General features: G+C 46.8%; 1 protein-coding gene across 4 annotated transcripts; it reads right to left on the bottom strand.

Moving 5' to 3' along the window:
* Positions 1-5,181: 5,181 nt before the first annotated feature.
* Positions 5,182-11,119, bottom strand: Tmem17 (transmembrane protein 17). Of its 4 annotated transcripts, none has more exons than XM_005070377.4 (5): positions 10,999-11,119; positions 10,496-10,886; positions 7,719-7,822; positions 7,473-7,586; positions 5,182-6,431 (listed from the first exon to the last, which is right to left on the bottom strand). In XM_005070377.4, the coding sequence occupies exons 2-5, from the start codon at positions 10,605-10,607 to the stop codon at positions 6,153-6,155; spliced, it is 609 nt and encodes a 202-aa protein (XP_005070434.1). In that variant the 5' UTR covers positions 10,608-10,886; positions 10,999-11,119; the 3' UTR covers positions 5,182-6,152. The 4 variants fall into 4 exon arrangements, with proteins under 4 accessions (XP_005070434.1, XP_040589157.1, XP_040589156.1 ...); XM_040733223.1 differs by lacking the exons at positions 10,496-10,886; positions 10,999-11,119 and adding exons at positions 8,781-8,848; positions 10,051-10,367; XM_040733222.1 differs by lacking the exon at positions 10,999-11,119 and having other exon boundaries at positions 10,496-10,899.
* Positions 11,120-12,717: the final 1,598 nt, after the last annotated feature.

Genomic DNA, 12,717 nt, shown 5'->3' with positions numbered 1-12,717 from the left:
CGAGCTATAACATTTGTTGTCCATTCTCTATGCAATGTGAAAGCACAAGGCTTATCTGAAATTCTGGCTGGAATAGTGTGTGAGGCTGGACCATCTCAGTAAGTGGCCTTGGAGCTGTTCTGGACGTATAACTCCGAGGAAACTGCAACAGAGGCACTTTGAGAGGCTGGATCACCTGGGCCACCCATTTGCATTGGTGTCTGGTCCCCCTGAAAAAGCACAAACTTTCAAAGATAACATACATATTTGCATTAACACATATATGGACTGTTCATTTTACACAAGCCAGCCAAAGATGATTTTTTTGTTTTATGTTTAAGTAGGTAAAATATGTCACCTCTCTTGTAGCTTTTCTAGGTTTATTTCTTTTTATCTGTAGCTGGGATATTCAGGGAATCTCCCCTGATCAAACCTGATCTCTACTAACTTGAAAGGAATCCATAGCCTTTCATTTGCTGTGGAAACAAAACCATAGCCTCTTCCTGAAAGCAATACATTTTTGACTTCCATTTTAAAGTTAAGGCATCCCTAAAATATCCAGACAGGTTTAAACTAACAGACTGTTACAATCCCAGGTCTCCCAGCCACTGCACTCTGCTCGTCAGCATTCAAAAATGCAAAGACAACACAGTTCCATACAGGATCCAGACTCCCTGTTTATTTTTCAGCTTTATGTGGTTTATTCTTTTTTATATTACTTTAACCTTTCTTAAAATTCTTTAGTATTTTTAAACTATGACTGTCTATATCGTATGTAAATGGAGTCCTTATTTGGTCTAGATAATAAAAGGCCAGAGTCAAATATAGAGGAAAATGCTGAGAGATCAGATAGAAGGAGCAAGCCTTAGCTTCTAAGTGTCTCCACAGAGAAGAGAGCGATTTCCTGTTTGTCCTTGCTTATATCCTGTTACCGACCAGCTACATCACTTACTGCCTGTCTGCACAGACCTCCATGGTCAGCTAGTGGCAAGCTCCATTCTCTGTCCCCCAGACAGGCTTTATTTGTGCAAGATATCACTACATATCCCCCATTTTTGTCTAAAAAAGTTATAACCAATATGAGAAAAACTATGTACAATATGGAAAATAACTATATATCCATGGCAATAAGAACAATGCCTAGTCCATAAGCATATGACAAATTCTGAGAAAATACTCCATCATCTATTCTTTCTTGACGAGTCCAAAGTCTTGTACCTAATTTACTTTCTATTGTAATATGCATATCAAATTATCTTTTAATGTCTTTAAACATATTACACTTAATACATCTATAGTGAGTTTCTTTACTGATTCTGGTAAACAGGGAAAACTATAACCATACTATTTAGCCTTCAATTCCCTCAGAGACCCAAGAAGGAAATAATATTAACTGAATAAACAGGAAGAGTGAGAAAACAACTTTTAAAGAATGTCAGAAATGACAGAAATAGCTGGCTGCCTGGACTATCACCCAACATCCATCTTCATCTAATAGGCCTAGCACATCTGACAGATATTCTGTGAAACAGGATAACTTGAAGGACTGGACCACTTTGTCTTGGCAAAGTTTGCAGTCACTTTTTGGTGACTGTCAGCAGTTGAGGCAAGGGCAGTTTCTTGCCTAGTGGCTTACCTTTGACACAAAAAACTCAAACTCCATGTGGAGTTTCTTCGATGCCCATTAACTTCTCTGACGTAGATTGGTGCTGCCAGGAGCAGACATGTCTCATTGTCATAACAAAAGAACCTATGTTATTAAAACATGTTAGATGTCATTGTATTCTGTGAATCTCTAGAAGCTGTATGGGACCATCCATCCCATCCTCCCCCTATGTGGTACCATCCATACCATCTCTCCCCTATGTGGTATCATCCATACCATCTTTCTCCCCATGTGGGACCATCCATCCCATCCTCCCCCATGTGGGACCATCCATCCCATCCTCCTCCTGTGTGAAACCATCTGTCCCATCCTCCTCCATTCTCCATCTTGCTACTAGTGGTCTTTTCAAAGGCCTCTTCTCTCCTGATTGGTTTGCTAATGTTGATATGAGGGATTTTAGGACACAAGCCTGGACTCCAGCAGTCCTAACAAGCCTGGCTCAGCTCCCTGCCCCCACATGCAGTCAGTGTGGCCAGGCTGGGAAGAACAGACACAGGGTCCAGTGGCCCCGAGGGCCCTGATGGTGGGCCATGAGCTGGACTAATCAGCCATCCTCAGGGATCAGTGTGCTTGCTACAAGGTGAGTCCTGTGCTCAGGAAGCAGCCCCACCCTGTGGGTAACTGCCCTTGTGGTGGGAGAGGTGAGTCTGTCCTGTGGAGGTTTGTTTTTTCTGGAATCCAAGTTAACTACAGGTTGAGGACAATGATATCTCTGCACCATTAGCCTTGTGGCCCAAGTGAGGAGTCAGGTTTTTTAGGAAAAACAACTTCTAAATGCCTATGTGTTTCAATGCTACTTCCTTGAAGTCATGAAACAATATCATTATTAACCTATTTCTTTTATGTATATATATATACTATATATTTTTATTTTATGTGCATTGGTGTTTTGCCTGCATGTGTATCTGTGTGATGTTGCCATATTCCCTAGAACTGGAGTTACATATGGGTGTGAGCTGTCATGTGTGTGCTGAGAATTAAACCTGGGTTGTCTGGAAGATCAGCCAGAGCTCTCTTAACTGCTGAGTGATTTCTTAATGCTGAATGTAGTGTCCTTCATTCTTCAAATGGGACATGGATCTTGTTCTGCATAGCTTTCCAGATTCCTGCCCCTTGAGCTATTGCTCCCTTGTAAACCACGGTGCCCACCCGACATTGTAAGAGCCCTGGTTTGCTTATTAGTCCTTCCAGGCCGATGTAAGCTTCTGTTCTATGGGCTAGTGGAGCGTGCAGTGCCTAATGTCACTATTAACCCCTCCCTGCTATGTGGATCAGAGTGAATGCTATGAGGGTGCTAAATGCTTGGACTAGAGTGGGGATGGCACTGCATGTCAAGGACTCATCTGTGAGGTACTCGAAGGTTCCATGCAGCCTCCTGGTAAAGTTACACCCCCAACTTTGTCTGTGGGCTGCTGTACAAATGTTTAACCTCCCAGGTCACACCTCTGAGGAATGAGAACCCATCTTGTCCATAAACTCTTGTTTTGGACGAAGTGTGTCAGACAAATCAGGAATGGCAAGTTCAGGCATTTTTTTAAAGTAAGCAATGGAAGAATTAATAAGGAAAATCAAGGATATTCTATGAGCATGAATTGAAGTAACAGAAAACTACAGACCAGCAGTTGTACACCTTTAAACCCAGATTTTAGGAAGCAGATCTCTATGAGGCCAGCCTGGCCTAGAGAGTTCCAGCCAAGACTACAAAATAATTTTTTAAAAAAGACCAGTTATTAATGCAGTGTGTACAACCGTTCCCTCAGTAAAATATATTACTTTTTTTTTTTTTTTGGTTTTTGGAGACAGGATTTCTCTGTATTGTTTTGGAGGCTGTCCTGGAACTCGCTCTGTAGACCAGGCTGGCCTCAAACTCACAGAGATCTGCCTGCCTCTGCCTCCTGAGGGCTGGGACTAAAGGTGTACGCCATCACCACCTGGCTAAAATACATTACTTATGAAGATGCATTTCTTTATAGGAAAGAAGAAAGCCTGAGGAAAAAACGCTGTCCTTTAAGATAGTCCAAGTAAACACTTAAAAATAATGTGTGGATATAACCAGGAAACTGCTTTCAGCCAAGTTTACTTAAGTAGGGCCCTGTTATTCCCAAGGAAATGTGCTCAGGCAGTATCATGAGTGCAGTCCATTCAGCTGTCCTAACTCTTAATCTTAGCTCTCACTGGGTAAAAACCAGGAACCACTGTTTCAAACCGGGCTTCAGATGATTCTAATAGCAGCGTGGCAGTTCTTTACAGAATGAGAGTGACAAAAAACATGAATGACCACAAAGTCAGTGTGCCACCATTGCATGCTGCATAGTGGCTCGCCCATATTACAACTCCAATTAAAAGAAACTCATGGGCTCAATTAAGAACACTCCTAACGGACAGAATTAGAAAAAACATCCTGAGTGAGGTAACCCAAAACCAGAAAGACAAATACAGTATGTACTCATTCATAAGTGGATACCAGACATGAAGCAAAGGATACCCAGCCTACAATCCACAACCCCAGAGAAGCTAGAACCCTCTTCCAGAAACAGATGGAAGCAGATGCAGAAATTGACAACCAACCAATGGGTGGAGCTCCTGGAGTACAATTGAAGTGAGGGAGGAGTGATAATATGAACAAAGGAGTCAAGACCATGATGGGGAAACCCACAGAATCAGCTGACCCGAGCTAGTGAGAGATCATTGACTCAGGTCTGACAAATGGGGAACCTGCATAAGACCAAACTAGACTCCCTTAATATAGGTGACAATGGTGTAACTGGGGCAATGTATGAGGCCACTGGCAGTGGATCAAGATCTAACACTAATGCACAGACTGACTTAGTGGAGCCCATTCTGTATGGAGAGATACCTTGCTCAGCCTAGACACAGGAATGTGGGTGGTGGAGAGATGCCTTGGTCCTGTCTAATGAGATGATGGGACAGACAGAAGACTCCCTAGGGGAGACCTCACCCTCTCTGTGGAGCAGATGGGAGGTGGGATGGGAGGAGTGGGGAGAGGGGGGAGGGGGATCTTGGATTGGAATGTAAAAAATAAATTAATAAAAAAGAAAATTTTAAAAAAGAAATTATTTGAATGTTTAAAAAATTTTTAAAAAGAACACTGCCTAGTTTTTTAGAGAACTCAACTTAGATTCATAGCACTCACATGGTAGCTCACAACCTTTTATAACTCTAGTTCTGGGGATCTGACACCCTCTTCTGGCCTCAATGGGCGCCAGGCATGCACATGGTACACATACATGCATACATGCATACATGCAGGCAAAACACACCCATACACATCACACACACACAAGCCAGGTTGTGGTGGTGCAAACCTTTGATCCTAGTACCTGGGAGGCAGAAGTAAGTAGATTTCTGAGTTTGAATCTAGCCTGGTTTACAGGTCAAGTTCTAGGATAGCCAGGGCTACACAGAGAAACCCTGTCTTGAAAAAAACAACAACAACAAATAAAGAAAGAAAAGAAAGAGAAAAAACAGACAGTTAAGAAAACCTCATAGTTGAAAAGACCTGCACAAGACAAGTGTGCACTACTGATACTTTAATGTAAATAGCTTACCATTTAGTAAAAACAGATGTCTCCGTCACACATACTGAAGCCGGTTTTGTGCCAAAATATTTCTTTCTTTCTTTTTTTTTTTTGGTTTTTAGAGACAGGGTTTCTTTGTATTGCTTTGGACAAAATATTTCTTAAATACCACAATATGCCTGCCTCCTTCACCTCGGGATAAACTCTGTAAATACCACATCACACCCACCTCCCTCCCCTCAAAACCGCATCTGAGAAGAGATTTGGAATTGAGCACTGGCACACCCAAAATTTGTCTTGGTTAAAATTACCATCTATTGCATGAGCATGCCGATGAGCAAGCATCTCCAAACGTTCCAAGAAACCCAGAGTGGCCAATTAGATAACCGAAAAGTTTAAAGGAGATGTTACACATTTCTTTTTTTATTTAATTTTTTCTTCATACCACATATTCTGCATGTTTCTTTTCCTTTTTCCCAATTCGTCTCTAACTTCCTACCCACTAACAATAAGACAAAAAAAAAAAGCCAAAACAAAATCAGAATGAAACAAAAAGTCCGCAAAAATACCACTGAGTTTGTTTTGTGTTTCCCAACTTCTGGGTGTGGGGCATGTCCTGGAGTGTGTTGAGATACTCAGTGAGATTCCATTGACGAAAACTGATTTTTCCCTAAAGTCTATGTTTCTAGTTACAGTGTACAGCTAGAAACATTACGGAAAGGTGATAGATTACAACTACCAATGGACTTATAAGTAAACACCTGAAAAGTCAACGTCAGAAACAAGAAATTTAGTGTCTGCTGCACACGCCCTGAGCTTCAGGGCCAATAGATTGCTTTCATGGCCCACAAAGGATTTCAGAGGGCAGCAGGATGCAACCCCAGAACTCGCGTGCCCTTTCTCAGGCCTGATCTCAGATGCTCTGTCATTGTCTCAGTCCTTTCGGACGCACGGACTCTTCAGCGGGATCAGAGCTCTTCGGTAAACGGCCTCCTCCTCCTCAGAGCTGCACTGTTTGCCGACAGCCGGTCAAAGTCCTGGAGGTGGAAACGGGCTGCCAGCTGGTTGACCATTTTCTTCAGGGTCAGGAACGCCGAGATGACTTGGAAAGCCAGGAAGACGGTGAAGACGATGTGGATTGCTTTCTCCAGGGGCAGATTCCTTAGGCCTTCGTTCAGGAGCAAGAAGAGGATTAGAGGCAACTGCAGCAGAAAGCTCAAAAGCCAAAAGCCCGCCAGCTCGGGGACCTGCAGTGACACAAGGGTTGTAGGGTCAGCAAGACAGCGTCGTTTCGGTCATGCGCACAACAGGCTCTCAGCACTAGAAAGGGCCTACTGTGCAGGCCCCACGAGTAATTCAGGGGTACGCCAGTCTTGTCCTAGGGAACTGTCTAGATGAGAAAGCCAGTGTAATGTCCAACGACTCACGCTTGGGCAGTAATGAGCGCAACATTAAAGGTACAGAGAGACTGCTGCAGAGGTCACGTGTTGGAGAGAGACCTCAGGGGGGCACAGGGGGAGCACCCCGCCCCTGAAGCTCTAGCATGACCAGGAAGCAACACATCGGCCTGGTCTGCATGGTTGGCTTAAAAATGGCAAGAAAAACCAAGGAGAATTTCTGGGTGGAGCCTATTATGAAGGGCTTAGCAAACCACAGAGTGATTTAAAGACTTTAGAAACTAAATACTTAGGCAGGGTGATGATTCAGAAAACACGGGCCTGGCACTGAGCATGGATTTATAATGTTTCTTAAAGTTCCAAACAGATTGGCCGGGCAGTGGTGGCGCATGCCTTTAATCCCAGCACTCGGGAGGCAGAGGCAGGCGGATCTCTGTGAGTTCGAGGCCAGCCCGGTCTACAGAGCGAGTTCCAGGACAGCCTCCAAAGCCATAGAGAAACCCTGTCTCGAAAAACCAAAACCAAACCAAAACAAAAAGTTCCAAACAGACATTTAGTTGGCCGCTGTTTAAAACTACACACATGCACACTGCCATCAGCCCGTCTGTCTCCCACTCTTGCTGCCTGTCCTTCTTTAGAACTGACCACATATTTCCAAGGCTAAGAAGTGAGAAATGTTACGGGTTGTTAAGAGTTTATTGTGTTTCGATCCTTCACAGGAGTCAGTAAGCTTGTCAAATGTTACTCTCCTTGTCTAGCAGGAGACACCAGAGTTGGAAAGGTCAAGCCGTGACGCAAGTCTTCGAGGCTGGTGCCACCGCCACCCGGCCATCGCTTTAGTCACGTGAAACCCTCTGTCTTTAGTACGTCCTGAAGGACGGGAGAACCCACCTTCTCCTGCAGGTTCCCCATGCAGCCCAGGTACAGCCGGATAGCCTCGATCAACGTTATGAGGACGATGACGGTGATCACAATGAATTTGTAGTAATCGGGCAAGACGGAATACTGAAAAGAAAAGGGAGACTATGCTTGCAAAGCCCTCGGTCAAGCAACGGGTGCGGGGGTGGGGGTGGGGCAGAGAGGGCTTCAGCCTCCGCAGGGGCGTGAGGAGCGGAGCAGAGAGGGAGGCCGACCCACCTTCATGTGGAGCATCGCGATGCAGCTCACCCACCACAGCGGGAAAAAGTAAGAGTTGAAATACAGTGACATCTGCAGCGGCAAGCTGGAGACCATCTCATTATCTGCGAAAGAGGTAGGAAAGGAACACATCCTTAACCCTGGCCAACGCCCCGGAAGCCCTCCTACTCCCGAGCACTGACACCGCTTCAACAAAACTCCACACTCTAGGCCGACTTATAACCACTAGCAGCATAGTCATCTGCGAACCGTTGATGAATTAGTTGCTTGGAGTTGTCTCCCGTCCTTCAAGGATCTGCCTCCACAGTCTGCTGGCAGTTTGCAGAGCAGGGGTTTGGATTGAATATGGACTATCAGGCTAGACACGGTGAGACAGGGGATCACTGTGAGTCTGAGGCTAGCCTGGGCTCATAGTACGAAAAGGAAGAGAGCAAAGCACTATGAGCTGGAATGGTGGCACATTCTTGTCACCCTAGCACTCAGAGACAGGGAAAGCAAGTTTGAGGCCAGTCAGGGCTACATATCTGACCTTGTCTCAGAAAAAAAAAAAGATCCCAAAGAGCAACATAAATATGAAATTCTAACGCCTCCTTTGTTCCTTTGTAGGGCCTCTATAAAGACCTTTAAAGTGAACGGATAAAGTGAATCTCTTATAGGTTAGCTCTTATATAATAATTAACCTCAAATTATAAAGACATCCCCCTTCCAGCAAATCCTAACCCTGTACATTCCTTACTGCTACTCCAGTGCCATCTCTCCTCCAAACCCCCCTTGATTACGTTCCTGCAGCCCCGCAGCAATCTTTCCCCTCCAGGTATTTACCATGCTAAACTGGGGAGAAGAAGTGCTGCCTGGGGCTGGAGACATGGCTCAGGGGTCAAGAGCACTTGCAGCCCCTGTTCCCAGCACCTACAAAGTGGCTCACAACCGTCTCTAACTCCATGTCCCAGGAGCTCTGCTGCCCTCTTCTGGCCTCTTTGGGCACCAGGCATGCATGCAGTACACAAACATCCAGGCAGGGACACAGTCATGTACACCAAACAAGAAAATAAAGAGACGTGCCGGCAAAGAATCATATTCCTCATCCAAGACGCGGTGTGATGTCCTGAAGAGACCATGGGCCTTACAAGCTGCGGTGACCAGAATGAAATCTGTTAATTCTGAAGGTTGTGGATGTGAGGTGAGGTGAGGGGATAAAAGCTTTTTACAGCCTAATATCAAACTCATGAAGAAGACAAGAAAATAATTATATATTGGTTAAGCTGACACTTTCAGAACCTTTAGAGCAGAAAACTAGTCAAAGGTTTGCAAAGAGACTGAGGCAGGAGTATTTCACATTCAAAGCTAGCCTGGGCTACACAGCAAGTTAGTTTCAGGACAGCCCAGGCACTTCTTGATTGTACTGTTGTTGTTGTTTGTTTTAAAAACTTTGGGGACATAGTTTGGTAGAGTGACGGCTTACCATGCCAGGGTTTTTATTTTATTTTATGTAGTGTCATATCCATACTTCAACACATCAAACTTATGCAATTTCAAAATCAGGCCAAAATATAAATGAGGCACCAGATGTAAATTCATTAAATTTTATAAAAGTTGAGTTCTGTAATGAGATAAAATTAAATCATTAGATAATTGGACAGACAAATTTTACTGACCAATTAATTATCTGCCTAGGCAGAGGCAGTGAATTTAAACAGTTTTTCTCGAATTTGAATGTGTAGGGAAAAAGAGCCAGCCAAAGAAACACACCCTGAACAGAGCCAAAGAATCACACTTTGGCCCTGCAACCAGAACTAAAGAAATGCACCCTGGCCCTACAATTGGAGCCAAAAGGCTAAAAAGGACCAGAGAAAGAAACACACTTTGGCCCTGAAACCAAAGCCAAATCAGATCCTAATCTGTGCAGAAAACTAACCAATCCTCGAGCAGAGCTCTAGCCAATCTGAGCTCAGCACTAAAATCTGACCAATCCCCACCCTGGAAGCCCTATATAAACCCTGTGTCTGTTCAGCTTCTGTCCCTGATACCCGGCTGTCCTCTGCTACTCTCCTGGATTCTTCCCGTTCAATAACCCCCTTGGATGACCTTTGGGGAAAGACTTTTTGCGGAGCAGAGACGACCCTGGGCAGAGCCAGGCGAGCAGGCAGAGTGGAGTTGTTACTCCTGCCAGGAGACCCTTTCCAGCCGGGGCACAGCCGATGCACTGGGGAAGCCTCTCCCTGAGGCAGGGCTGTAAGCTGCTACCTTCACTGTGGCCTGTGGCAGTCTGTGACTCCCGGGTGCCAGAATCCCCCCCCCCCCATCCATGCATCCGACTGGTGGACATGCTCACGGAATGTCTGGGGGAGCGATCACACGGCGCGGGAAAACCACAGGAGGTTGCAGTCTCCGCAGCTACACAACCGCAGGGCAAACGTTTCCCCCCTGGCCCCGGGACCTCGAATTGCCCGCCTTTAGGGCAAGGGGAGGCTCGCTTTCGGAAACATGGAACCCCGAGGTTCCAGGTCCACGGCTCTGCTTCTTAGTTCTCCCTTTCAAACAGTAGCCAAGCTGGGGGAGGGGTCTCCCCCGGAGCTCATCGGTGCCGCTGTGGGATGGAGCCGGGAGAAAGAGCAGCAGCCGAGGCCGGCAGTGCCAGTGTGGCCGGGGGTTCGCAGGGAACCGCAGCCTCGTCCTGCCCGGGGCCTGGCCGGAGGACGCGCCTGGCGGACGCCGAAGCCGCCATTTTTCACCCGGGCACGGCTCGCGCGCCCCATCCCCGCGCCCTCGCCACTCACCCGCCGCTTCGCTGGGCTCCGGCCCCGGCCCGGGCCCCGTGCGGCTGGAGTCGCGGAACACCGTGAGGCTGAGGTTGCCCAGGCGCTGACGGACAGGGTCCGGCAGCTCCATGCCTGGCCTGCCGGGCCTCGTCCCTCGCTCGCCCGCTACCCGGCCGGCGCTGCGGTTCCCCGGGCAACGGGGCTGCGCCCGCCGCTGGGGCCTCGGGGCCGGGGTTGCCCTGCACCGCCCGGGCTCTCCCAGAGCTTCCCTTGGGAGGGGCGAGCAGAGGCGACCGCGCCCGCAGCGGGACGCAGCCCGGGCTGCTGCAAACGCGGGTTCCTTAGCCCCGACCTCTAAGCCACTCGGGCCCGCGCTGAGCCGCTTTGTCTGCAGAAAGGTGCGCCTTTCCTAGAGGGAAAAGGAGAACAAACGCAGATCTTAAAAAATGCCCCTGACCCAGGGATTCTTTTCCAAGGGCGGGATACAACCTGGGATAAAGGCCAGAGTAGACCAAGCGCACCTGCTTCAGGAGGGAAGGAAACAGCAATCGTTTCTGGGTCGTGGGTGGCTTTAAAACTTAAAAAAACCCAGCCTTTTCCTGCTTTCTCTTACATTCTTAGCCACTAAGGGGGATCTCCAGCTTGAGGTCGGCCTGGGCTATGTTATAAAAACCTCAAAAACCAAACCAAAGCAAACCATTACGTGTAGTAGACATGCACAGAAAGGCACAACCCGGATGCCTCAGGGCCCGAGTCAGTCAGTGGCTAATGGAACAGCTGGCCTACTTAATGCTTTAAAGTCTAAGAAAAAACCCGATTCTGCCGTCAACACTTCCATTAATTGCCTTCCCAGTTACAGTCGCACCAACAAGCTGTCGATGCGCACCTGTGCATTTTGTACTTAGGAGCAGGTATGGCTGGCACCGCTCTTGTTGAAAAATGCCTGTTGGTAAACATTCCCGCACGTTTATGTTGAGCGCGCACCCGGGATTGGAAAGGCTGAGTCAAACAGTGTAAGACCAGCTTTACTAGGCTCTGCCAACAGCTTTCCTAACTGTCCAACCTCCAGCTCCATACGAGCACCCCTGTCCCTCCAGGTGCTTTCCCGATGCTTGTATTCCGCCCTTCCCTTTCAATGTTTCTGGTAAAGTGCCAAGGGACTGGAGATGCTGCAGCCGTTACCAGCACGAGTAGCTCTTGCAGAGGGCCCAAGTTAGATTCCCATTGCGGGCATGGTGGTTCACAGCCACCTATCACTCCAGATACCATGGAAGCCAAAGTTACATTTTAAGTTTTAATTATTGTGCCTTAGATATGCATGAAACAGAATGCCTTTGATCTGCAATTCCCTAGCCCAAGGACAGATAGTTCCTGAAATGCTGGAGGCCACTATTTAGGGGGCCACAACAAGCCACACGTTTTTCACTCCCCAGACGAATTTGTTTGACCCATCTGCTCCAGATGTGCTTGATCCCGGATGGGTGGGAGGTTCATGGGCAGGAAATACATCCGTATGTATGCTTGCCCCTGATTGGACCTGATTGGAAATACTTAAGCCGCTGCAAACTGTGACTCGGCCATTTTCTGGAAACCTAGAGATAGACCTGCTCAGAGTCCATCCACCTGGCCAGCATGTAATTAAAGCTTGCTTCAAATCTGGCTTTAAACTGTGGTAGTGGTCTTCTTCTCAATCAGTGGGGTTAACAGTAGCTCTTTCTGACCTCCATGGGCACCAAGCACACATGTAGTGTACGAACAAAAATGTAGGCTAAATAGACAGAAAATGAATAAATCTAATTCTAAAAATTAAAAGGCATGGCAAGCACAGTTCTTGTTCCAAAGGGAGTGAAGAAAAATTTACTCTGAAGTAGATACGACTGCCCATAGCCTGGGCACATTAGATTCAGGTTGTCCATCATCCAAATCACAATATGAATTTATATTGCCAGAATTATATTTATGTGGACCTCAGGTAGGCAGGTCACAGCAAAGCAGGGGCTTCTCTGCTCCAGGCCTCAGGTTGTATGAGGACATTCCTAGCTTTCTGGTTGGTGAAAGCCCACAATCAGCTAAACTAACAGATTCCAAAGGTTTTATAAGATACAGAGGTGAGTGGTAAAGGACATCAAGGGAACTAAGGACAGCCCAAGATAATTTTGGCTTTTGTTTTGCAGCTAACGAAGGGGTTGCTTTTCCAGGAGCTTCAGGCCACAAAATCAAAAGGGAAATTTGCTTAAAGA

Source organism: Mesocricetus auratus, unplaced genomic scaffold (genome assembly GCF_017639785.1).
Source record: "Mesocricetus auratus isolate SY011 unplaced genomic scaffold, BCM_Maur_2.0 Super-Scaffold_100029, whole genome shotgun sequence".
Taxonomy (NCBI): domain Eukaryota; kingdom Metazoa; phylum Chordata; class Mammalia; order Rodentia; family Cricetidae; genus Mesocricetus; species Mesocricetus auratus.
Note: the sequence above shows the minus strand (reverse complement) of the source record. Positions and strands in the feature narration are given on the sequence as shown.

Excerpts from the sequence above, each read along its gene's own strand:
- Tmem17 (XM_005070377.4), bottom strand. The coding sequence starts at position 10,607 with ATGGAGCTGCCGGACCCTGTCCGTCAGCGCCTGGGCAACCTCAGCCTC. Across the intron at positions 7,587-7,718 it reads TCGCGATGCTCCACATGAAG|TATTCCGTCTTGCCCGATTA; the intron begins GTGGGTCGGCCT and ends TTTTCTTTTCAG. Across the intron at positions 6,432-7,472 it reads TGGGGAACCTGCAGGAGAAG|GTCCCCGAGCTGGCGGGCTT; the intron begins GTGGGTTCTCCC and ends GTGTCACTGCAG.